General features: G+C 53.2%; 2 protein-coding genes across 4 annotated transcripts in view; both read left to right on the top strand.

The window, feature by feature from the left end:
- The window catches only part of CNNM4 (cyclin and CBS domain divalent metal cation transport mediator 4), a 37,171-nt gene extending 33,376 nt beyond the window's left edge, over nt 1–3,795 (top strand). Inside the window, exons 6-8 of one of the 2 annotated variants that reach the window (XR_009217262.1) lie at nt 702–883; nt 1,192–2,111; nt 2,607–3,795. Coding sequence is in view for 1 of the 2 variants with exons in the window: in XM_058534523.1 (XP_058390506.1) it covers nt 702–883; nt 1,192–1,389 (380 nt within the window). In the remaining variant the exon portion in view is untranslated. Of the gene's footprint in view, nt 1–701; nt 884–1,191 lie in introns of both variants that reach the window. The other variant, XM_058534523.1, reaches the window with a different exon arrangement.
- Nucleotides 3,796–7,373: 3,578 nt separating this feature from the next.
- CNNM3 (cyclin and CBS domain divalent metal cation transport mediator 3) lies at nt 7,374–24,522 on the top strand. 2 transcript variants are annotated; one of them, XR_009217260.1, is made up of 9 exons: nt 7,374–8,752; nt 15,324–15,467; nt 16,528–16,677; nt 17,059–17,228; nt 17,409–17,505; nt 17,909–18,042; nt 18,485–18,623; nt 21,543–21,642; nt 22,185–22,263. XR_009217260.1 is itself a non-coding variant. In XM_058534520.1 (8 exons), the coding sequence occupies exons 1-8, from the start codon at nt 7,399–7,401 to the stop codon at nt 22,247–22,249; spliced, it is 2,253 nt and encodes a 750-aa protein (XP_058390503.1). In that variant the 5' UTR covers nt 7,374–7,398; the 3' UTR covers nt 22,250–24,522. The 2 variants fall into 2 exon arrangements, 1 of the variants encoding a protein (XP_058390503.1); XM_058534520.1 differs by lacking the exon at nt 21,543–21,642 and having other exon boundaries at nt 22,185–24,522.
- The last annotated feature ends 853 nt before the right edge of the window (nt 24,523–25,375 follow it).

Genomic DNA, 25,375 nt, shown 5'->3' with positions numbered 1-25,375 from the left:
GCAGAGGTGCCGCCACCGTGATACCAGGCTTTGCCTCATGAGAGGGGGACTTGGACAAACGCTGGAGTGGGCAGCCTGGAGCTCTGGGGCCTCTCGGGTCCCGTGAGAGGAACCTGCTGCCCCCGTCCCCCTGGCAGATGGGCCGACGGCTCATCAGACACGAGTGGGTGGGACTGGTCCACACAGAATAAGTCATGTGCAGAACACACCTTTGACCTCTTCAGAGCATTTTAAGATGTGAACAGGGTGTCATGTTGAGGGGGGGGGGTGTGTGCGTAGTGGGAGACTACCAGGTGTATATTCTTCCTTTTGATGTAATTTAAAAGTATGCAGTTTGTGTCCCTTGACACCAGCTGTTATTGGGACAAGGATAGCGCCTCGTCTGCCATGCTAGCATAATCATCCTGTTGCCCTTGACTGGCCAGTTGTTGTGGACATGAGGGGTTTTGTAGCCATAAACCTTCTGTGTCTTTGGTTTTTGTTTTCTGTTTTGTTTGTTCAATAGACTTTTTAATGTCACACAACACTTCTCAACACACTAACTCACTTGCTTTGATGGGGTCAGCCCTTCTGTCGTTAGAGCTTCTGTTTGTCCCTGAGAGCTGTTCCTGGTCCTGGTGGGGGCACCCCTCGCTGGGCGTCCGTGGGCTGAGGGGCACCAGGGCGGCTCCTGGCCTGACAGCCTCTCTCTCTCTCCACAGACCGCTCCCCCTCCCACTCCACCACCCTTAGTCGCTCAGCCTCCCTCAGTTACCCGGACCGCACGGATGCCTCCAGCACAGCTCCCTTGGCAGGCAGCAGCAACCAGTTTGGCAGCTCCATCCTGGGCCAGTACATCTCTGACTTCAGTGTCCGCGCGCTCATGGACCTCCAGTACATTAAGGTGAGTGCTTCCCGCAGCCCTCTGTCTGGTGGGTGCTAGCGTCCTCGTCTTGGCCGTTTGGATCACTCTGCCTGAGGAACCAGCAACTTCTTTCTTTCCTCCACCACACCCAGCACGGAGGGCCCGGACCTAACATGCGTGTCCTTCTTACTCTTCCCCTTTCTCTGGGCTTCTGGAGACTCCACCTGGTCACGTCCTCTCTTCTGGACACGCAGCCTCCATCCCGGCCGGCCCTGTGTCCCCAGGTCTGTGGTGGGGCTGGCCTCCCAGTTCCTGCTCTCTGTGAACCGCACCCCTTCCTCCTGCAGATCACCCGGCAACAGTACCAGAATGGGCTGCTGGCTTCACGGATGGAGAACTGCCCTCAGTTTCCCCTGGATGGCTGCACCATGTGCACAGAGAACTTGGCAGAGAAGCCCGAGCTGCCTGTGGTGGACGAGACCACAACTCTCCTCAACGAGCGTAACTCCTTGCTGCACAAAGCCTCGCACGAGAGTGCCATCTGACAGGAGGGCCCGGGGCCCCCCGCCAGCCCTGCGGGGGCCTCCCCAGTGGGCCCACATGAAGATAGGGAGCCTGTTAGGCCAGAAGGGGTACAGATACCCTGTTTTACTGAGCAGCCAGATGGCCCCCAGCCCGTGGGGGACCCGGCCTCTGACAGGACCTCTGAACAGCTCTGAGGTGGCAGCTGCCTGGCCCTGGACTGGTAGGGCAGGAGGCCAGCTACTGGGAGCAAGGCTGTTTTTTACTGAGAGAATTTCTGAACTAAGCTCATTGCTCCTCTTTTTAAGTATCATTTGGGGAAGGGAAGACAGGGTTAAGGAACTTTAAATTTTTATTTTCCACAAAAACTGTAAAAGGGGTAGGGTTTCTCACCCCAGGAAACAATAGCCATAATCTGCTCCCAGCCATGACCTTCTGGCTTGTGTCCCTGACTCAGGGAGCCCACTCTTCCTCCTTCTCCTCCAGAGATGGGATCCCAGAGACCCACCGGAGAAAGGTTTTCTCTTGGGAGGAAGACAGTTCTTCCAGGAAGCAAAGAACGAAATAGCACTGAGAACAACTGCCTGGACACATGCACTGAGGCTGTCTGACATCGCTGAGGCCAAGGGATTCTGGGTAGTTGTGATCAGGGACGTGATACTCCCAGCTACAGAGAGGAGCACACCTACTCCTGTCAATCGCTGGATCCAGGAATTTCCTAGAACTCTGCTGATGGGCTCTCCTGGTGAGTTGGGGCTAGGCCGAGGACTCTCATCCCCCTCCCCACTGGTTTGCTTCATATCTGCCCATTTGGACAACTCTCCCCTTGTAATGGGGCTGACTCAAAGCATTAGGCAGGGTCTCACACCTTTAAGATTGCTTACCCCTGCTCCCCAGGCCCTGCCCTCACTTTTACCAGAGGTTTGCCCCTAGGTGGGGAGAGCATCTACGTTAGAGGTGAATTGTCTAGGATACTCCTTTTGGTTCCAGGAGGGAACCTGGTCACGGGCATCTGCGTTGCTGGCAATTAATATCATCCCCCTCCCACCCCACAATGAAAGTCAAGTCTCAATCACTGACGCACAGACCCCTTCTTTCCAGACTCCCTACTTTTCATCCAAAAACCCTAATGCCTCTTGGGGATGGAGGACAAGAGGACATGTAGGAAGCCCATCTAAGCAGGTTCTTCATGCTCTTTCCTCTGGCTGAGGCTCACCTGACCTTGTTCACACACTTACAGAACCCAGGAAAGGAGGTTTTCACTGAAAAGTACACAGCTGGCAGCTCCGTTTCCCCTGTGACTGTGTAATCCTAGTGTGAGATGTCATCCTGGCCTTTGCTGAAGCTAGTGGTACTGGACCCTACGAGCTCCACCCACGTGAAGTCCTGCCCCAGCGCCCTTTCCCGGGGGTTGAATCAGGCCCTGCTGCAGAGCTCCAGGCTTCCCACTGTTGGGGAGGCTGTGGGACCAAGGTCCGTGCTGGCCCTTTTGTTGGGTGGAACAGTTGCTGGGGCCCGAGATCAGGCGAGGGAGACTCGGCACTCCTTCCGCCTGAGTGTGATGGATTCACTCCTCCACCAGTGCGTCTGTCAGCCCAGGTGCTTGCTCTTCAGGTGCCCAGAGAGTCCTAACTCTTGGGACCAGGAAATGTCTTGCACCAAGTATGCCTGCCCCCAGCCAGTTTAAAGTCTTCCCCAGTCACAGAATTTATTCCTAAAGTCTGGAGAGAAAGTGGTGACACCCATAGGTCCTCAGCCATAAGGAAAAAACACACCAGACCTTTGTTCCCTGTTGGGGGAAACCCCTTAGTTTTCTACAGGAGCAGCTTGCTTTCTGAGTCCACACAGGAGCTTGCAAAGCTGTGTTCCTGAGAGACCTGAGTGCCAGGTGGAGCAAACCACACTGGCCTGACCCAGGGGAGTGTGTGTGAAGTAAAAGGAGCAGGTGCACACACTCCCACAGCTACCTCCTTGCACAGTTGCTATCGACAGATGGCCCCTCCTCCCCTCCCTTCCCCTTTTATAATCACTTCTTGCAGAGGGTCATAATTATTTCCAAATATTACTGGTCCGATGACTTCCTCCTCCCAGTGCAATTTGTCACTTCCTATTCCAACCTCTGGTTCCTGGGCTGAGCCGTGCCCTGAAGCTGGCCCTCCTTGCGCGTCTTCCTGTGTAAGGGAGACCTTCGCAAATGGCCTCCAAATGGGTAGGCAAGTCACAGCCACCGTAGCAAATAACTCGTATTTATTTTGCATAAGATTTTAATTTGTATATTTTTGTGATTTATTTTGGCATTGTTATGAGTTTGACTCTCGGGGAGTTTTGTTGTTATGACTCTTGTGTCTTTTGTCACAAAACAATGATAATATTTGCTAAACAATATATGGAATTTATTTTTGATTGGTAATAAAAAATGAGATACGAAATCTTGGTGAGTCTGCCATTTGACTGTTCGAGTTCTGTCAATACTCAGTGCCTGTCATAGAGATGGAAGTGGCTATGGTTGGCTGTCACCTGTGACAGGGCAAGAGACAGGTATTCTGGGACTGTTTAACAGTGAAAAGGAAGCAGAAATGTTATTTACAAAATTATATAATCAAGGCTGTTGTCACAGGAGCTAGAGCGTTCCAGCTGCTATGAGACATACAGGGCAAACGTGCTCAACTGCCACAGTCAGGAATCCTGTAAAATGGATGTCATGGGGTCTTCTGCCCGCAGGAACTGGAGGGAGCAGTTGGCATGGGCAAATTCCTCTCTCTCCCCCTGGGGGCTGGAGGAGAAAGGAGCTTGATCCGAAAGTGTGATCACGTTTTATAACATGCAGTTGCCTTTAAGGTCCGTACTCATGGGCAGGCTGTGGTGTCAAAGTGGGAGCACTCCTCCCCTGAAGAGCCGCCCGAGAGCGACCTCACTGCTTCCACTCTGAGGTTTCAGCTGTGCAGACTCCTGCGCTGCCCACAGGTGCCGTGGCCACGGGCTCAGGCAAGCCAGGTTTAACAGAGCAGGCAGATTGGGGGGAATGTTTACAGAAAGGGAGGTGCTTGTATAGGCAGAGAGAGGACATTCCAGACAAAAGGAATAACTCACGCAGAAGCTTGTGTATAGGTGGGCAAGAGTCAGTTTCATCCATCTACCTGTTCCACGGCTATACTCGAGCTGCCCCCAACCCCTCAATAAGCCCAGTGAGGAAGACCCCTCTGAGGGAGTCACGCAAGGACCTTTCGATTTGCTGTCTCCTACACCTGGAACACTCCTCCCAGGTCTTGGTGAGCCTCACCCCTTCACTTCATCTAAGCCTCTGATCAAATGTCACCTCCTTGGAGAAGCCTTCCCTGGTCACCCCATCTAAAACAGCATGGCCCTAATCCCTCTGTCTGTCCCCATATCTTGCCTTGTTTTTCTCCATAGCACTTATTGCCAGATATTAAAACACAGATTTATGTATTTTCTGTTGTCCCCACACTAGAACCTAAGCTTCAGGAGGGGGGGGACTTCCTTATTCCCACGTAGTCCCAGCGCTAGAACAGTACCTGGTACATGGCAGGCACTCAATGCAGGAAATAGTTGTTGAATGAATGAGTGAATGGGTCTTACAATAAGGTAAGTACTGAATACTATTGGGGAGGAGCACATAGCTCCCATAACCTGGACGCAACCTAGGCAAGATGGTCGAGGGAGACCAGCTAGAGGAAGTAACGTTTGCAGACTTGATAAGCAGGAATGGGCCAGTGAAGTCACACACAATAGTTATGGGTTTAAAACTCAAGAATAGGGGCCGGCTCCGTGGCTTGGCGGTTGGGTGCGCGCGCTCCGCTGCTGGCGGCCCGGGTTCGGAACCCCGGGCGCATGCCGACGCGCCGCTTCTCCGGCCATGCTGGGGCCGCGTCCCACGTGCAGCGGCTGGAGGGATGTGCAGCTATGACATGCAACTATCTGCTGGGCTTTGGGGGGGCGGGACTCAAGAATAAATATTTAGATAAAACATGGAAATGTCTTGAACCAAATGACCAGTACTGAAAATGGCCCAGGGAGGGTCAACGAGGGACCTGAAGGTCAAGTGGCAAGTGTCTCCATTGATGTTGTGACTATCCAGGGGATGGGGCAAAGAGTGGCACAGAGCCAAGGAAGAAGGCTGGTGAAGTACTGTTGAGGCCTCTATTGTTGGAAAGTCACTCTGCACGCAGCTTGGTTTGCCCTGTACTGGACTCTTTGTCCTTGAGTACAGACAGTTTAATGACCATTTGTGTTTTCCAAATGTGACCCAATTGTTCTTCTACTCCAAGCTTTTCCCCCAAAAACAAGGTATAGGTTGTTTTCCAAGGGAGCCTGAGACCAAGGAAAACATAACTTGGCAAAGGTCAGAGCCCTGTCTAAATCCATAGGGAGTTTTCCTGTCTTTCCTCTGGAATTGTTCTTGGCTAGTTAGTAACTTTTCAGGCACATGACTCCTTTCAAGCCTGTGATCCATTCTATCTCAATGTCAGCATTTTATCTAGATTTGGAGACACAAGTGAGAACTAAAGGGGCTGAATCCGTTATTTTTTTCTTCAAAGGAGACATGCTGATCCAGTGGAAAGGCTCAGTGGTGTCATAACTGCTTCTGCTGATGGCTTATTCTGTAATCTGCAAGTTAAGGCACACTACTCAAAGGGTGTAGCACCGTCTGGGGTATAAAAACTGGAAACATGGAGATGTGGCTGGTCTAGTCACCGTGCTGAGTTTACAGTGTAGAAGAGACACTATTGCCATCCTTTTAAGAGTTTTTCACAAGAAATTTTTTCTTTTGGTCATTCACCATGGGTTTATTCATTTTGGCACATTACCTTCCACACAAACATTTTCCTTGTGGCCACAGTACCTATAGTCTTTTATATTATTTTCATGACATAGCAAATGTGTTTCTATAGAATCCTTACACAGATCGTTGTAAATGATGTGTATGAAGTCTTACCAAGGTCTACTTATGTTAGGAAATTTGAAAATACATAAAAATGTAAAGAAAATACAAAAATAGTTAATCTGGACACCCATAGAGAAGCCTTGTTAGCAGTCTGTCTATTTCCTTCCAGCCACATAAAGATCATATATAATGGGTAAAAGACATTCCACACTGTCAACGGACCATATTGTCTTCTAAAATAACTCTCCGATGAGGAGTCTCTTGAATAGTTCTTCGTGGTCCTGTGGAGTTATTTTCCCAAGGATGATCTGCTAGAAGTGGAGCGACCAGACACAGTAATTCCTGACAGAGCTGCCGTCTCCTAATGGGGCTGGGATGGTGACGAGGGTATTAGGTCGCGTTGTAATCCAGCATCCATGCCGAGTCATGCTTCACCTTTTCTCCCGTAAAATATTAATAACACGAAGTTGCTGCGAGGATCCAATGATGTCGTGATTTCGCACGTTTACATATTCACCATCCTCCCCGGCAGGAACGCAGGTTCCTTGAAGGCAGGGGCGGTGTCTCACGTCCCCAGGTCCCCAGACCTACAGCAGAGTGGGGCACGGTCAACAAGCATCTTCAATAATCCTTAGCTTCCCGACGCCCAGTCACCGGTCCTTCTTCCAGCCCTCCCTGCTCTTTAGGTCAGTGGTTCAAGGGGCCCTGCCCTAAGAAAACAGAGTGTCTCCCGGACACTGGAATCTTTCTGCAAGCCGCTCCGCTCGGCGCCCGCAGTCCCCAGCCAGGGACTTCCCAGAGCACGAGCCCGGCCGCCGGCGCGCGGGGACGGCCCGCGGGGACCAGACGCCCGCGGAGGCGGCCCAGCTCGCCGCTCTGCGTCCTCTTGTCCGAGGCCACCTCTGGCCCCAGCAGCCGCGGCCGAGCCCCGCGGGGCCGAGAGCCCCACGCCCCCGGCGCGCCCCGGGATCGCGCCGCCGCTTGTTTACTCCCCGGCGCAGCCTAGTCCGACCCTGGGGCCCGCCCCCGCCAGCCGCCTATTGGCGGAGGAGGCGCCCAGGCTGGCGACGATTGGCCGGGGGAGGCGGCGGGGTAGGCTGCACGGGAGGCCGAGAGGGGGCAGCAGGCGATGGCGGCGGCGGCGGCGGCGGGTCGGCTAGGCTGGTTGCTCGCTGCGTTCTGCCTGGGCAACGCCGCCGGGGAGGCGGCGTCGGGCCCGCGAGTGCTGGGTGTCTGTCTGGAGGAGGACAGGGCCGCGGGCGCGGGGTGGGCGAGCGGAGGGGAGGTGCGGGCCGCGCCGGAGGCCACCTTCCGCTTGCGCCTCTTCGGCTCGGGCTTCGCCAACAGCTCCTGGTCCTGGGTGGCCCCCGAGGGGGCGGGCTGCCCCGAGGGCGGGCCGGCCTTGGCGCCCGAGGCGGCGGCCCCCACGGGCGAGTGGCGCGCGCTGCTGCGTCTGCGCGCCGAGCTCGTGCGCCCGCGCTCGGCGCTGCCGCCTGTGCGTGGGGAGCCGGGCGGCGCGGCGGCCGAGGAGGCGGCGGCCCCCACGGGCGAGGGGCGCGCGCTGCTGCGCCTGCGCGCCGAGGCCGTGCGCCCGCACTCGGCGCTGCTGGCCGTGCGTGCGGAGCCGGGCGGGGCGGCGGCCGAGGAGGCGGCGCCGCCCTGGGCGCTGGGCCTGGGGGCGGCGGGGCTGCTGGCGCTGGCGGCGCTGGCGCGGGGCTTGCAGCTGAGCGCGCTGGCGCTGGCACCGGCCGAGGTGCAGGTGCTGCGCGAGAGCGGCTCGGAGGCGGAGCGTGTGGCGGCGCGGCGCCTGGAGCCCGTGCGGCGCTGGGCCGGCTGCGCCCTGGGCGCGCTGCTGCTGCTGGCCAGCCTGGCGCAGGCGGCGCTGGCGGTGCTGCTGTACCGCGCGGCCGGCCAGCGCGCCCTGCCCGCCGTGCTGGGCAGCGCGGGGCTCGTGTTCCTGGTGGGCGAGGTGGTGCCGGCCGCCGTGAGCGGGCGCTGGGCGTTGGCGCTGGCGCCGCGCGCGCTGGTCCTCAGCCGCCTGGCCGTGCTGCTCACTCTGCCCGTGGCGCTACCCGTGGGGCAGCTGCTGGAGCTGGCGGCGCGGCCCGGGCGGCTGCGTGAGCGCGTGCTGGAGCTGGCGCGCGGCGGCGGAGACCCCTACAGCGATCTCAGCAAGGGCGTGCTGCGCTGCCGGACGGTGGAGGACGTGCTCACGCCGCTCGAGGACTGCTTCATGCTGGACGCCAGCGCCGTGCTGGACTTCGGCGTGCTGGCCAGCATCATGCAGAGCGGCTACACGCGCATCCCCGTGTACGAGGAGGAGCGCTCCAACATCGTGGACATGCTCTACCTCAAGGACTTGGCCTTCGTGGACCCCGAAGACTGCACGCCGCTCAGCACCATCACCCGCTTCTACAATCACCCACTCCACTTCGTCTTCAACGACACCAAGCTGGACGCCGTCCTGGAGGAGTTCAAGCGAGGTAACGTCCGGGAAATCGCGGAGGGGACTCGAATGCCAGCGGCCTCCCCTACAAAAGGAGTGGGAGTTTATGGAAGCCTCGAGGAAGGGGTTCCATCCCTCTGGAGGGCAGTGAGATCTCTAAGTGCTCTTTTAAAGAAGAGGATGGCCTTGAAGCTCAATGATTTTTTGTAATATATAAAAGGCTGTCTTTCAGAGAGTGACAGTGCTACGGAGAGCAAAATCCCCCTTTTCCTGGTCGGCCCCCAGTTTGGGGAGGTGTGTTCACTTGGCTCTGACCCCCAGCTATTTCCCTTTCCCAGGTCATTTTTGTGGGCTTTGTCTTTGTAGCAGGTTGACACTCTTGGGTGGAAACTAAAAGAACATAGAAAAGAGTACAGTCTGCACATATCTGGACGCAATTACCTGCACACATATGGTATCAAATTAGCTGGGCTGGTGATGTTTCCAGGGTATCGTTGTTAAGGTCACTGAAGGGCTGCTGCCTTCCTGAGTACAGAAAAGGGAATGACTCATAAATGCTTTTCTGCAGGTGTGGAAGAAACTTCCATTTTGATTTCACCAAAAGCAACTTCGTTGATGTGGATATAGTCTCCCCTTCCTTTGTCTTCTTTTCTTTCTTTCTCTTTTTATTAACTTTCTCTTTTCTAATCCTGAGTAAGGGCTCTCAAATTCCCCCTTAATTCCACTTTTTCACCCTCTCCTTTCATCTTGGTCTATCTAAATAGTTCTAAGGTTGCAGGTAAAAACTGACACCCACCCTCCCGGTGTGGAGGTGTGAGTTCCTCTGCAGTGCTCTCCATTGTCAGGCTTGGGTGTGCTCTCCAGATCCTGGCTGCTCCTTGGTGGCCAGCCCTGCTTCTCACATCTGAACTCCTGCAGGATGGGCATGGGGGACATCCCAGGACTCTGGGTGGGCCTGACCCTAAAGGCTGCATAATGTGAGGCCAGGAAGTGAGCAGAACCCTCTGATCTTTCTGGCAGCTGCGATGTCTCCTGGCCCCAGGTGGGCTTGGGAGGTGCTCTCTGAGCCCCTGGACAGTCAGGGCAGGGAGGCAAGGCTTTGTGGTAATGACCCCATTACTCCTGCTGTCACACTGCTGTATGCCAGCCACTTGTAGGTGTTCTCACACATCATCTCCTGTAATCCTTGCAGGAGACTTGGGTGTTAATAGGCTGTTACTGTTATTACTGTGCCTTCAGATGGGGTGGGAGACTTTGATGGGCAGTTCTGATTTTTCTGTTAGAGAATATCTTGGGTGCTTCTGGCAGTTTCCTGAGAAAGTGGCCATGCAGCCCCTCTCTGGGCAGGGGAGCCTGGAGTGGGGGCCAGACAGCCTCTGGTGGTAAGTACTCCATCTGGGCCACTGCAGTTTCCGAGGCAGTGGTGGTTCTTGTGGCCTGGTGGCCAGCAGTGCTGGCCCTGGAGTCAACTGGGGAGGGTTCCGTCCCGCCCCTGCCACCTCCCATCTTGAGACCCTGGAGGGGTGGACTTGATCGCCAGGGCCGTGACTGTGAGCAGAGTACGGCACCGTCTGAGTGGTTTTCACAGGTCACTGACGGGTGAGGAGACCAGAGTAGGGAGACCAGTGTTTAGGGGGGTCCAGATGAGAGATGATGGTAGGCTGAACGAGGGTGCACAGCGGGCCTGGAGAAGAGATCCAAGAGGGCCTTTGGAGGTGGAATTGGGAGGATTTTGTGGTTTGCTGACGGGCTGTGGAGCCAGGGAGAACCTGAGGATGAAGCCTGGATTCCTGGCTTGGTGGTGGTGGTGCCCTTCGCTGAGGCGGAGCACATGCGGGGAAGAGAGGACATGGAGGTTGCGGGCCAGGCGGTTTGTTATGGACGTTGGGATTTGTGTCTGTGCAGTGGCCCCAGAGGCAGACTCCTAGGAGGCTGTTAATGTGAAATGCGAGTGAAAGAGCACGCAGGAGCAGGAGGTAAATATCTGATCGTTGGCGTAGAAGTGGTCCCTCATGCCTCGGGTGGAGCAGAGAGCCGAAACCCCTGGGGGGCACAAGCAGGTAAGGGGTGGAGGGCAGCAGAGGACAGCTGCTGAGGAGAGCCAGAGGCTCGGAATGTCCTGGAAGCTAAGGAAAGAGATCACGTACCAAGGGAAGGAGAGTGATCAGGAGAGGAGGTCAGTGTCATGTCATTTGGATTCAGCAACTGTGACACTTTTGAGCTTTGCAGGAGCAGGTTTGCACTATGGCATGGGGCGATGGGGGAGTGCATGGGACGTGAAGAGGCACGACAGCTAACGTAGACAGGCCTTCCGTGCGGTGTGGCTGCAAAGTAGAAGCCAGAGAGCAGTGACTAGGAGAGGACGGGCTGGGGAGGCCTTCTGCTCTTTGCTTTTAAGATGGGCGAGTCGAGTGGGTTTAGGTTGCAAGGTGGGTAGGAAGGAGCCCGTAGAGAGGGAAGGCCGCAGTATGGGCTGCTCCTGCGCTGGGGCGGTGGCCTCGAAGCAGCTCTGGAGAGCCCAGCAGGTTTCGTGCAGCCTGATGCCAGACCAGAAGCTGCCTACTGACAACATGCTGAAAAGCCTCCTGCTAGAAGCCGGTGGGGGTGGGGGATCTGCAACGTAGCCGTTGAGTGGGAAGCTCTTCAGTCCCCCTCGCCCTCCTGCTCCAGTGGTGAGTGAGGGCCATTCTCCGGGCAAAATGACCACGTCTTTCCTGTGACATCCTAGAGCTTTCTGTGCTTCTCTTGTGCAATGCAAGCCTTTCGCGGATAATCTGGTTTTCCTCATTGGAGTCCTTTTTAGCCTAACCCTCTTCTTCATTCTGCTTATGAACAAAGGGCATGTTGCAGCCTCTATGGCGCCTGAGGTTTTAGAAATCACTTCCCTTCCCGTTTCTCTGGCAAGTGTATGAGGTGCTGGTGCCCTCTGAATTTCCTGAAGCCGGAGTCCCTGGCATCTTGGCAGCCGCTGTTCCAGGCCCTGCATCTTTCATTCTTTCAGAGCTCCGTCTGTTCTGGAACTTCATAATCTGAGAGAGGTGCCTTCCCCGGGAGGCACTCCTCAGCGTGCAGAGTTGAGATGACACCAGTTGTTTTGTGCAAACATTACCAGGAAGAGTGAGTACTTTGGAGCTGTAGTAAAAAAACATGTATTTTCTTTAAGGCCATTAACTCCCGCCTTGTCAACCCCCACTGAGACTGTGCCAGGACATTCAACCAAAGGAGGGATTAGGATGGGTGAGCTTTTCAGGGTCTCTTCTTTAAACCAACTGAGTTCTGGTTCGTTGTCTGTCAGAAGTCAAAGGATTGCCACACTCTGAAGGGTCAGACGTGCTGTGTGGAATGTTAGCACAGTACTTTTCTCATAGGACATATTCGGACAAACACAAAAGAGGGAAGGCAGAGGAATTTAAGCCCCAACTGCATTTTTAAGAATAGCCTAAACTGGGGTATTATGGAAGAGTCCTCTGGCATCTATAAAATTTGTGCGTGCCTTTGAGCCTGCTAACTAAAATTAAAACTCTATAGAGCTTTTTCAGAGCTTTCTGGTTGATGTTGGCAAGATGTGCTCTCTGCCCCTTGCCTGTGGCTCTGTGGAACGTGCTCAGGGAGAGCCCGCAGGCACCTGTCTTGGGGCCTGCGGTGGTGTTTCCAGTCAGCCAGCCAGGGGCCTCATATTTTCAGGCCATCTTATCCTGTCAGACGAGAAATCAACTTTAATCCTTCCAGCGGCCCTTTCTCTGTACCCCACTGCTTTCTCGCGGTTCCCTTCTGGACCCCTCAAACATTCTGTCTTGAGATTAAATCACATGGCCACTGTTTTAGGGCATCTTCCAGGGCTCTGCGTTCTTCTCTTCATTACTGAATCATCCCATGAGGCAGATCAGTGAGAAATTTTTGCCTATTTTATAGAAGTTTGAAAGCAAGGGAGAGGTGAGTCCATTCTGTAGGTAACCTGCCAAAGGGCCTGGCTTCCTGGAAGAAGGGAGCTGAAGTGGGTCCTCTCTGCTCTTAGATAGCCACCTAGAACCTGGACTTTGGTTCCCAGAATCCAGAAAGACTGCTGACCAAAATTGTGTGTTGAGCCTTGGCCTTCCTGATCTGGCCTGACAGATTTGTATTGTGTGGCAGGGCCACCATGGTCCTTGAAGAAATGGTGCCTGCCTGCCTGCCTGCCTGCCAGTGTGAGCCATTCCCAACACCCATGCTGAGAGTCGGGAAAGATCTAGAAATGCTGCGTTCCTTATTCAGTGCCTTTGTCTCAGCAGGAATGAACAGATAGTTCTCCAGGGACCCCTGGCCTTTTCCTCCTGGAAAGGGAGAGACGACTTAATGTGGCCATTTCCACCTTTGATTTTTGTCCGAGGGTATTAGAGCATTCTGAAGAGTGGTGCTTTCTTTTCTTTAGAAATGCCTCCATGCAGAACAGAGCACCGTGGCACTAAGTCACCTAGAGGGGAAGGCTCTCCTAAGGGTCAGCTGAGCATGGTGGTTGAGAGAATGGACTCAGGAGCCAGCTGCCTGGGTTCAAATCCCAGGTGTGCACTTGGGCAGGTTACTGAACCTCTCTTGGCCTCAGTTTTCCCTGTAAACTGTAAAATGGGAATAACAGTACTATATGCTTCATCGAGTTGTCAGAGAATTTGCTAAGTTAATCAATGAATCAAGCACTTGGTGGCCAGCACACAGTAAGCACTAAAAACTGCATTTCCTCAGTTCTCAGATGCATATTTTTTTGCAGGTTTTGTTTTGTTTTTGTGTGAGGAAGATCAGCCCTGAGCTAACATCCATGCTAATCCTCCTCTTTTTGCTGAGGAAGACCGGCTCTGAGCTAACATCTATTGCCAATTCTCCTCCTTGCCCCACCCCCCCAAGCCCCAGTAGATAGTTGTATGTCACAGCTGCACATCCTTCTAGTTGCTGTATGTGGGACGCGGCCTCAGCATGGCCGGAGAAGCTGTGCGTTGGTGCGCGCCCAGGATCCGAACCCGGGCCGCCAGTAGCAGAGCGCGCACTTAACTGCTAAGCCACGGGGCCAGCCCTTTTTGCGTTTTAACACCTCTCTAATCAGGATGTGTCTCACAATTGATGGCATCTTAGATTTGATGAAATACAGTAAATGTTATCTTTCTATTCTTTTACAGCCTCACTCCTGTCTTGATCATCTGGTTGGTGGTCTGATAATAATAATAATAATAGCTTTTGATGGACTGACATTTTGATTCTCTCCAGCTTTGGGGCAGAGGTCTTCCTGTAGCTGACCACTCGGGGGGAGGGGGTGTGCGTGGATGCTGGAAGAATGAGGTAAAGCATGCCGAGTGGACTTCCAAAGGCTGTGTCTCTAAACTCCGTTCACGACACCATAATTAAACCCAAGGGATGTGAAGTGGGAGTCACATAAGGAAGTGAACTTGACTTTTTGCTTCACCAAAGGATTCTTGAAGCAAGCACCGCCTTTACGTGCAGGTCCAGCCAGCGTTACCCTAAACTTTTGTCGCTAGAGACAAAGAAGAGCGGGCTGAGCCGAGTTTGCTCTCAGTCCCGTGTCCGACCTGCACACCCAGCCCGGTGGCCACTCCCCACGGGTGGCCGCTGAGCTCTTGGAAGGTAACGAGTCTGAACTGAGATGTGCTGTATGTGCCAAACACGCACCAGACTTCAAAGACTTAGTACAAAAAAATAAAATCTCTCTTAATATTTTATACTGATTACATGTTGAAATGATATTTTGGCTATGTTGAGTTAATTACAATATATTATCAATGTCACCTGTGTCTTTTTTTTTTAATGTGGCTGCTCAAAAATTTAAAATTATCTATGTGGCTTGCATTCTCTGGCTTTTGGACGGGAATACAGTTGTGTAGGTGAGAAACATGTTCCTGAAGCAGAGCAAACTCCCGAGGTTTTCCCAGCATTCCCCAGCAGCCTGAGGCGTGGGCTTTTCTCAAGCTGACATTTCCTTGTCAATAACGTACAAAACAAATAGTGAAGCTAAGCTGAGACAGACACGGAAGAGGAAGGTGAAAAGCTCCAGGCTGCCGCTCCTCCTCGCACGTGGTGTGGGCTCCGACGGGCCGGTTACCGTTTATCTTTATTCCCCTGGACGACTTTCATAGACCGTGGCTTCTGGAAATCGAGAGTAGCTTTCAGAATTGGGAAAACTTCCCTTGGAGAGTCAGATTGGGTGGGCCTCTCAGCTGCCCCCATTTAGACTGTCTCGGGAGCCTGCGTTTCTGGGGTCGGTGCCCTTGTGTCTGCAGTCCTGTTGTGTCTGTTCTAGTCTGGTTGTGTCCTTGTCTGAACCACGTTCACAGCATGGAGTCGCACTGCCCTGGGGCTGACTCCACCTCTGCCACTGCCTGGGTGGCCCTGTGCAGGTGGATAGAGGGTCTGAGATTTAGGTTTCTCATATGTGAATGGAGGCTAATCCTCATGAGTGTGTTGAGAGTCTTAAGTAAGAACCTAGGAAGAGTTTCCCCCAGCACCTGGCATGTTGTAGGAACAGAAAACAACATCAGCTTCTGTCTTTTTGTTGGGCTTGTACCAGCTGGGACTAAGAAACATGAGAGGCCTCCAGCAGGCTGTAACATGAGTGTCCCCTCCCCCAGGGAAGTCCCACCTGGCCATCGTGCAGAAGGTGAACAACGAGGGTGAAGGTGACCCCTTCTACGAGGTGCTGGGCCTGGTCACCCTGGAGGACGTCATTGAGGAGATCATCAAGTCAGAGATCCTGGACGAGTCTGAAGACTACCGTGAGTCTGGACTCCCTGCAGTTGTCCCTGTCAGCTGGTCTTTCAAGCGTACTGAGATACGTGTGCGCGTCAGGACGGCGGGGCTCATCTCCGGTCAGACCTGTTACTGAGCCAGGCCTCGTTCTCCTGAGCCCTGCATAGGCCAGTACTGCCCTCTTGCTGGAGGGCCCACACCCGCGTGCAGAGCCGAGGCGGCCCATCCCTTTGGTGGCGTTGCAGTCCCAGTGCTTGCTTGGGGCCCTGTTAGCATCCATACTGTTCCTTCCCTCTGTCGCTCAGGGAGGCCTCTGCCCTCAACGAATCTTTCCCATTCTTCGGTCTTGGTCCTTTTGCTTTCTCATGTTCTTTTGCACATTACAGAAGTGTCTCCTCCAAGAACCCCATTCTTTACTACTGAGAGGGTCTTCCCCACACAGATGATCCTGGGGCCTGTGGTTTTGTCTTAGAAGTGTCTGCCTCTTAGGATGATGGCTGAGGTCTGCAGGGCAGACACAGAACCCATGATTGATGGCTGGGGCCTCACATGAGCACTTAGGACACTGAGCCGCCCACCCCTGTATGCTGTCAAGTGAATTGCTTTGCCTACGTGTCTGTCCCCAAAATGCAGCATCTTTAGTTTGGGTCCTCAGACTGCCATGGGCACAGGGTCACCAGGTTAGCAGCTGTTTAGCACTAGTAATCCTCACATACATGCTTTCCAGCAAGGGTCTCTTAATGGCCAAGGATGCCAATTTTCTATAAGCTGCTTTGCTATCATATCAGCATTATCTTCTCCCAGCTCCAAAGAGAGGAGCAGTCTCTTGTAGTACTTGCTCAGGAGATAGCTGGAATGTGGGCTGCTGCCCACTCTGTCCTGGGTACCAGGATTACTGTGTGGTGGGAGTGGCAGCCAGGTGCCGTCAAGGGAGCAGTGCCCAGGACGTGTCCCTGGGCCTCTGATGCTGTCTCCCCCAGGAGCCCCCAGGCCTTGGGAGGAAGGAGCAGGCCACATGCCCCTTGGTTTGGTCGTGTTGATTGGAGGGCTGCGAATGCCTAAGCGGGCTTTCTTCTCCCTGCCTAGGAGACACCACAGTGAGGAAGAAGCACACTTCCCTGAGTGCCCCTCTCAGGCGGAAAGAGGAGTTCTCCTTGTTCAAGGCGTCTGACGATGACTGCAAAGCGAAAATCTCGCCCCAGCTGCTGTTGGCCACCCAGCGCTTCCTTTCCCGAGGTGAGGGTGAGGGCGGGCCTTGTCTCTGCCTCTTGCTTACCCATCCAATGAGTCAGGAGAGCCCAGGGCAGACACTGATGCTCCCCGTTCCCAGTACGCAGGAGAGTGTCCAGAACTCGGCGCTTCTCTCTGCAGTCCTGTCAGCATCCCGGGTCACCAGATGGCCAAGAGCTGGGGCCAGGCTGGTGCCACCTCTGGGGAGCCACGGCCAGGGAGCCTCGGCCGGGTGGGTGTATGTGCCTGCCCAGTTCTCTTGTCCTGGGGGGCGACTCGGCTCATGAGCCAGCCGGAGAGAGCCAGGTGGGCAGCAGGAGTCGGGTGTGGTTACGCAGGCTGCTCTGGGCCCGGTGGACACCGTCCCTTTTTCCCACCATGGGGCAGAGGTGGATGTGTTCAGCCCACTGCGAATCTCCGAGAAGGTCCTGCTGCACCTGCTGAAGCATCCCAGCGTCAACCAGGAAGTGAGGTTTGACGAGAGCAGCCGCCTGGCTGCACACCATTACCTGTACCAGCGCAGCCAGCCGGTGGACTATTTCATTCTCATCCTGCAGGTAACTGGGAGCCCAGACTGGAGCCTCCCGCTTGCTCAGAGAGCAGGGAAGGGTCTGAGAAGAGGGAGGTGCGTCCAGATACACACCCCCTGAATAATTGGGGTTGGTATTTTCTCCTGTACTCTCTTGTGGGATGAGAGAGAATCTGTCCACATCTGTTTCTCTCCCTTCACCTCCCAGGGCAGGGTTGAGGTGGAGATCGGGAAAGAGGGCCTGAAGTTCGAGAATGGGGCCTTCACCTACTATGGAGTGTCTGCCCTGACAGCACCGTCGTCGGGTAAGCTGCAGCCTCTCTTGGAACTGAGGGCTGGGGTCGGCTGCTGGGGTGGTGAGCGCCCCCCGACCTCTGGTTGTGGCTGGGGCTCTCCAGTGCCCAGGATGCTGGCTTCCCTTCCTTCAGGGCCCACGCCTCCTACAGGGTGGTCTACTGTGGGACCTGCTGGCTTTTCTCATCTCTAGGTTGCCTAGAGGAAGGGGCAGCATTTCTTCAGGGCTCATCTTGGTTGCTCACTCGCACCCCCGCAGACCTTTCCCAGGAGGAAGTGTCTTTCCCGTCCTTTCCACAGTTCCTAGCCATGTGCCTTCTCCAGGGTGATTTGTGGGGTGCATCTTAGAGGCTGTGCAATTGTCCCCACCGGGCCTGGGGGGCTTCCCTCATCACTGATTGTTCTCTTCTACAGTTCACCAGTCCCCAGTGTCCTCGCTCCAGTCCATCCGCCATGACCTGCAGCCCGAGCCAGCCGACGGCACCCGCTTGTCTGCGTATTGTCCTGACTACACCGTGAGGGCCCTCTCTGACCTGCAGTTCATTAAGGTGACCGTCTGGGCTGCTCATTGGTGCTGGCTTTTAACCAGCCTTGTGTCCCCAAGGGGCTAGACCTTCTGGTCACAAATTGGTATGGATTAAGAGTAAATTCTGATTGAGTCTATCTGAGACTTTGCAGAGCAAGACCTTGTACTTGCTCTGAAGGACGGATGGCCTTGGTTTCCTGGAGGCCCCTCTAACTCTGGTCCCATCTCTGGCGTGGCCTCTGCACCTGGTTTCCTTCTCAGATCTTAAAAACACTTTGCTCGATTGCTCCTCTCTGCCCTTAGCTAGTTTAACATTCTTCCTTTTTCCTCGTCCTGCCAAATACGACTCTCCCACCTAGTTCAGGTGCTTGTGGGCAGAAGGGAGTGGTTGACCTGTTCTACGTCATCTTCTCCAATCTGGCTTCACAAGTCGCACCTGCCCAGTAGTGCTTTCTGTCCTGCAGGTCACGCGGCTGCAGTACCTCAATGCACTCCTGGCCACCCGAGCCCAGAACCTGCCACAGTCCCCTGAGAACACGGACCTCCAGGTCATTCCAGGCAGCCAGACCAGGCTCCTCAGTGACAAGACAGCCACAGCAGCAGGTGAGCCCCGTGGCCCCGTCCCGCAGCGTGCCGACCCAGAGGGCACGCGTGCCCTTTGCCAGTCCTTGCTGCTTGCACGCACAGACTTGCTCTCTCTGCCTGACATTCTTCCTTCTTTTTCGCCCCATCCTTTTCTCTCTCCCTTCTCACTGTTTTAAATAGCTCAGACGACACTGAGCTGTAGACCAGCTGGCGTTTAAAATAAGAGTATATGAAGTCAGTGTTTTCTCTTGAGGGCCTGTTAGGATGGGTTGACTTAGTTAGAGAATAGTTGCTAAATGGGAATAAGATCAAGTTCGGACAATGTCTTGGCATTTAGGGTTAGCATGAGGCCACCTGGAAAATGATTTGTGTCACCAGTGGGCCCAGCTCAGAAGGTGGAGGCTGGTGGACACCATCCAGAAATCCAGAAGGGCACCTGTTGAGGCGTTTGGTCGGGTCAAGCTGACATTTATTTATTTATTTTGTGAGGAAGATCAGCCCTGAGCTAACATCTGCCAATCCTCCTCTTTTTTTGCTGAGGAAGACTGGCCCTGGGTAACATCCATGCCCATCTTCCTCCACTTTATATGGGACGCCGCCACAGCATGGCCTGCCAAGCAGTGCGTCAGTGCGCGCCCGGGATCTGAACTGGCGAACCCCGGGCCTCCGCAGCGGAGCACGCGCACTTAACAGCTTGCGCCACCGGGCCGGCCCCCCAAGCTGACATTTAAAGCATGCCCCTCCCATCCAGGGTTCCATTGTGAGCACAAAGATTGCGTTGGAAGAAACAGACTTTACAATGAGGAGTGGGAGCTAGGGGTGTGGGGTGGCAAACCCCACCCTTACTGTGTGAGGAGGGAGAATAACAAGGAGCCTGTGGAGAGTGGGCTTGGGGTAGGAGTGGTAATGTCGGGGAACTTTCTTGTCCTTGTTATTGAGGAAGCTACTTTTATTCTGATTGAGCTCCCAGGTTGGGGTCAGAGATACTCCAGGACTTGGCATTCCTGGAGGAGCGGGCAAGGCTTCTGGAGAGGCCGTGGAAGGAACTGCAGGCCACCCACTGGGCCTGCCCCTCTTTTCTCCCTCTCCCACCCGCCCTGCAGTGCAGTGCTGAGGTCTTATCAGACACTTACTCTGCCAGGCACTGTGCTCAGAGCTTTCCTCGTCCTGACTTCTTTAAGAAAACTTCCCTGAAGTTTTGATGAGGCAGTAGTTATGCCCATTTTACAGATGAACAATCAGAGGCAGAGGGGCCAGCCGGGTGGCGTAAGCGGTTAAGTGTGTGCACTCTGCTGCGGAGGCCCGGGGTTTGCCAGTTTGGATCCTGGGCGTGCACCGACGCACCGCTTGTCAGGCCATGCTGTGGCGGCGTTCCATATGAAGTGGAGGAAGATGGGCATGGATGTTAGCCCAGGGCTGGTCTTCCTCAGCCAAAAAAAAAAAAAAAAAACAGGATTGGCAGATGTTAGCTCAGGGCTGATCTTCCTCACAAAAAAAAAAAAAAAAAAGAATCAGAGGCAGAGAGACCCCCAGGCACTGGCCTGGAGCATGCCCGTGGCCTCTGGGCTGTGGGGCCTCACAGGGAGCAGCTTTGGCTACTGAGAGCCACGCTTGAGAACACAAACATGTTTTTAAAATAGAAAGGTGACAGGGCAGGTGCAAGGGACCAAGAGCCCCACGCTGGGCCACGTGGGTGGCTCAGCCCGAGTGTGGGTCAAGGGGACCCCAGGTGGGCTGTGCTGCGGAATGCTGGTCTGGGCTCGGGTCACAGCCCTCTCTGAGTGAACGCGTGCTTTCAGGTGGTGGTCCGCCTTTAAGGGCCGATCGCGCGCCTGTGTGTACACTGCGACGTTCTTTTATTCTGTGAGATGCCCCTGGTACAGAGGGTCACGCCATCTCATTAGACTTGGGTCTCAAAAGCCAAGGCGTTGTTGTTCTTTCAGAATGTGAGTCTTTGTGGCTCCATCTGCTACTGAGACTGTGCATGTTATATTCAAGGTACAGACTTCAATCTAAGATCGATGGTTGTCCCTTCATTTCGTCTTTTTTCATATACCCAGAGGTTTTTTTAATCCTTTTTTGGCTTTAGCTGCTCATCGGACAGTCATGTAAGGGAATAATTTATGGTGGCTCTGTGGGTCATTTTCCTCTTTGAAGTGGGTTACCATCCCCCGTTTATAGCCACAGTGTTGGTTATGTTCCCCTAAATGTGCCGGACATTTGCCCCCAGTGCGGCTTGCCTGCTGTCCTTCTGCGCCTTGCCCGGCGCTCTGGGGTCTTGCTGAATTTATCTGTTAGCCTGGCCCTGTGCTGCCCAGGAGAGCTTAATGCCGCCACACTTGGAGATGTCACTGGGGGCACTGCTTAAATAGTGCAGGTCAGACCATTCCCTGGGTGACTTTGGCACTAGATTCCTGGCAGGGAAGTGCCTTTACTGAAATGCTTGGAAGGCACAGTAATACAGTGGGGGTTGGCAAACTGGCGCAAGGGCCAAATCTGGCCAGCTGCCTGTTCTTGTAAATAAAGTTTTATTGGAACTTACCCATTTATTTACGAATTGTATGTGGCTGCCTTTGAGCTACAGCAGTGGAGATGAGTCATTGCCACAGAGACCATATGACCTGCAAAACTTAAAAATACTGGCCCTTTACAGAAGCAGTTTTCTGACCCTGCCATCTCCTATTTGGAATACCTCCTCCACATCAATCATTCACAGAACTGGATTTCCAAGGGCAAGTCCACTCCAGACGCCGTGCTTCCCGATTCCGTCTTGCTCTGAGCAGCAGGAGGCGGAGTGTCTGTGCTGGGCCTTGGCTCTCCCTGCCCCGCGAGCCTCCATCTCGGCGGTGCTGCCCGAACAGGGCGGCTGTGCCGTGTCAGCTCCATAGCTTGTCTCCTCTTTCTCTCTCTCTCTCTCTCTCTCTCTGCTCTCTCTAGCCTTCCCAGTAGACCTTTCCCTCTTTGGCACATTTGGAAACTGCAGTTGATAATTGACTGTGGACTAGTGAGCATTTTTTGTTTTAAGAAAACACTCAAGGTAAATATCTTCCCTTTCACGTTGTCTTTGCTTTCCTTTCCCAGACCTTTGGCCACTGGGAGGAGCACTGTAAACGGCTCCCCCAGCCTGGGGGGCATTTCTCCATGGGGGGAGTGGGCCCTTCCTGTCCCTTACAGCTCCTTTTTATTTCGCTTTTTTAGAAGACAGAGGGGAGCATGAAATGCTTGCCCAGCCTCAGAAACTGAAGCTTCCTTGCAGTGCAGGCTCTTGATTGTTCGGGGCAGGTTCCTCTTGCCCAGCATCAAGGCCTTGGCCTCCTGTGAGCAGAGCCCCGCCCCTGCTGTCCCCACCTCTCAGTGATGGCATCCGTCCTCCCGGTGGTTTTGTCTTGTGAGGCGGAGTTAGCTAACCGTCTCCCTTACTCCTCACCCCCAGCTCTGCCTTGCTACCTCCTCGGGTGTCCTGAGGCTCCTCTGCCCCCTGCCCCTTCCTGTCCCGAAGGGGATTTGAACGCTTGGCTTTGATAGGACCATTCCCGTGACCAGCTTTGATATGAATTCCCCTTTCCTTCTCTTCTCTAGGGTCCAACCACAGCAGACCGGGCCTCCCAGCCGAGGAGAGCCCTGGGCGGAACCCAGGAGTTTAACTGCTTGCCAGGAGCCCCAGGTCTGGGGAGTGGACAAGCACATGGGGAGCTGGGGAGAGCCGAGGAGTCACTTCCTGCCAGCCTGTCCCCTTCCCCTCCAGGCCACGTTTTAGATGGCCCTTATCGATGCGGGTCCTGGGCTGTCCTCAGAACAAGACTTCGGTGCCAAGAGCCTTCAGCAGGTCCTGCCCTCCTTTAGGAAACGGGGGTCAGCTGGGGCACAGCCCTGCAGGCCTGCTTCTGAGGGAATGAAAGAGCAGCGTCATCTCCAGTCCCTGGGCCCAGCCTTCTCCCTGTGACAGTGCGGTGTATTTATACCTCTTTGGGCCAAGCCATGATGTGAGTGCACGATTACTGCCTTTATGTGGCCGTGACCTGTACTCACTTTGCTTTTAATTTGCCCCCCTCCTGCTGCTGGCAGCACTCTTTGAGCAAACCAAGAGCACCAGTTTTGGCTGGGGGTTCAAATCCATGGCCTTGGCCACGGTGAACTGTTTGGCTTTCCTTACATTGCTGTGTTTCAAGCACACGCCCTAGGCTGTCCCACGTGCCAAACCTAGAAGCACGATTACCCACAAGTCTGTCCCACTGGTACTGCTCCCTCCTGTGGAGGCTGCTTTTCTGCCCATCCCAGAGCACTGAGCAAGCACGCTGGCCCCAGGGGGACTAAGGGGGCCTGCTCTTTCTGCTGTTCCTCTGCCTGCCTTGCCTGGTTGCCCCTGACAGTATTGTCTTTGTCTGTGTTTTAAGAAGAGGTCACACGTGGGAGGAAGGGATCTTTCTGCTGCACCTAATGCTGTCTTCACTGCCGGGTCCCAGGGAGAGTCACTATTAGACCAATTTGGTTCCTTCCTCCTAGGCCTCTGTGGGGGTCTGTATGGCTGTAATGTGCATGGAGAACAGGAAGGGAGGGGAGGGTTGGTCATGGACCACGTACATCCCCATCACCTTTCTTTAAAAAAAGAACACAAAATCAGAGTTTTTCTTCTATCTCTGAAACATTTCAAGCTCTTTGCTTTTTTCCTGTTCCAGCTACAGGGTCTTAGAGAAGTGGCACAAGAAGGCATTTGTCTTTTTCTCCTGGTTTACTGTATTTACTTTCTGCAGTTCCTCAGCTGTGTAGAAACTGGGGCGTCGCGGGGACTTAGGACCATAGACTGGATAGGGAGGGAGAAAGATGCCTGGAACCTTTCTCAAAGGAGGTTAGGTCTTTATCTGCAACCAGTGGGAATGAAGGCCAAAGGACAGGCGCGTGCTCGCTCAGAAACGGTTCTCAAGGAATTCTCTCCAAGAGCAAACCCAGGCAGGAAACATACTGTATAATCATCTCTTTCCACCACAGTGGTTCTCAACCTCGGCTGCACATTAGAATCATGTGGCAAATTAAAAATACTGATACCTGGGGCCCACCCCCAGGGATTCTGATTTAATCAGTCTGGGCATCAGGATTTTATTTTTGGAAATAATTTTAGCTTCACAGAAGGATTCCATGTACCTTTCAGCCAGCTTCCCCCTAACGTTAACATCTTACGTAATCTTGGTACATTTATCAAAACTAAAAAATTAACATTGGTACAAAACTATTAACTAAATTACAGACTTTATTTGGATTTTACCAGTTTTTCCAGTAATGTCCTTTTTCTGTTACAGGATCCAATGCAGGATACCAAGTTGCATTTAGAGCTGTTGCTTTTTTCTTTTTCTAATTTTTATTTTGAAATAATTATGGATTCATAGGAAGTTGCGAAGATAGAGGTCCCATGTACCCTTCACCCAGTTTTCCTCAATGGTTACATCTTACATAGTTATAATACAGTATCAAAACCAGGAATTGGATACTGGTGCAGTGTGGGTGTATAGTTATATATCATCCTATCACGTGTAGATTTGTGTAACTGCCAATGCAATCTAGATACAGAGCTGTCCCATCACCCCAAGGATCTCCCTCTGACTACCCCTTTAGAGCCACACCCACCCCCTCCCTTCCGGCCACATCCCTAATCCCTGGCAACCACTAATCTCTTCATCATCTCTATAATTTTGTCATTTCAAGAATGTTGTATAAATGGGATCATACAGTATGTGGCCATTTGGGATTGGCTTTTGTTACTCACGAATACTCTGGAGATTCATCCAGGTTGTTGCGTGTGTTAACAGTTCCTTTTGATTGCCGTGTAGTATTCCATGGTATACTCATTGTTCTGTTTAAGGACATCTGGGTGGTTTCCAGTTTTTGGCTATTCCAAATAAAGCTGCTATGAACATTCATTACAGGTTTTTGTGTAAACATTGGTTTTCTTTGAGCTAAATGTCCAGGAGTGCAATTGCTAGGTTGTATGGTCATTGCATATTTAGGTTTTAAAAGAAACTGCCAAAGTTTTTCAGAGCGGCTGTACATTTTTACATTCCCACCAGCAAAGTATGAGTGACCATTTTCTCTGAATCCTCGCCAGCATTTGGTATTGTCTATATTGTAGTCACTCTGGTAGGTATATAGTGACATCTCATTGTGGTTTTCATTGGCATTTCCATAATGTTTAATGTACACCTTTTCATGTGCTTATTTCACTTCCTGAAATGTCTATGTCTTTTGCCCCTTTTTTTTTTGGCTGAGGAAGATTTTCCCTGAGCTAACATCTGTGCTAATCTCCCTCTATTTTGTATGTGGGTTGCTGCCAGAGCATGGCCACGGACGATTGGTGTAGGTCTGCTCCTGGGAAGTGAACTCGAGCCACCAAAGCAGAGCATGCCAAACTACACCACTAGGCCACGGGGCTGGCCCCATGTCTTTTGCTCGTTTTCCAATTGGATTATTTGTTTTTTTACTGTTGAGTTTTGAGACTTCTTTATATATTCTAAATACTAGGCTTTGTCAGGTTTTTGGTTTGCAAATATTTTCTCCCAGTCAGTAGCTTATTTTTTCATCATCTTAACAGGATATTTTACAGAGCGAAAGTTTCAAATTTTGATGAATTCCAATTTACTGATCTTTTTCTTTTATGGATTATGCTTTTGGTGTCACATCTAAGAATTCTTTACCGAGCCCTTGATTGTGAAGATTGTCTTTTTTTTCCTAAAATTTTTACAGTTTTGTTTTACATTTAAGTCCGTTATCCATTTGGAGTT

The sequence above is a fragment of the Diceros bicornis genome, chromosome 40, assembly GCF_020826845.1.
Source record: "Diceros bicornis minor isolate mBicDic1 chromosome 40, mDicBic1.mat.cur, whole genome shotgun sequence".
In the NCBI taxonomy this organism is placed as follows: domain Eukaryota; kingdom Metazoa; phylum Chordata; class Mammalia; order Perissodactyla; family Rhinocerotidae; genus Diceros; species Diceros bicornis.
The sequence above is the reverse complement of the archived record's forward strand: the minus strand, read 5'-3'. Positions and strand labels throughout refer to the sequence as shown.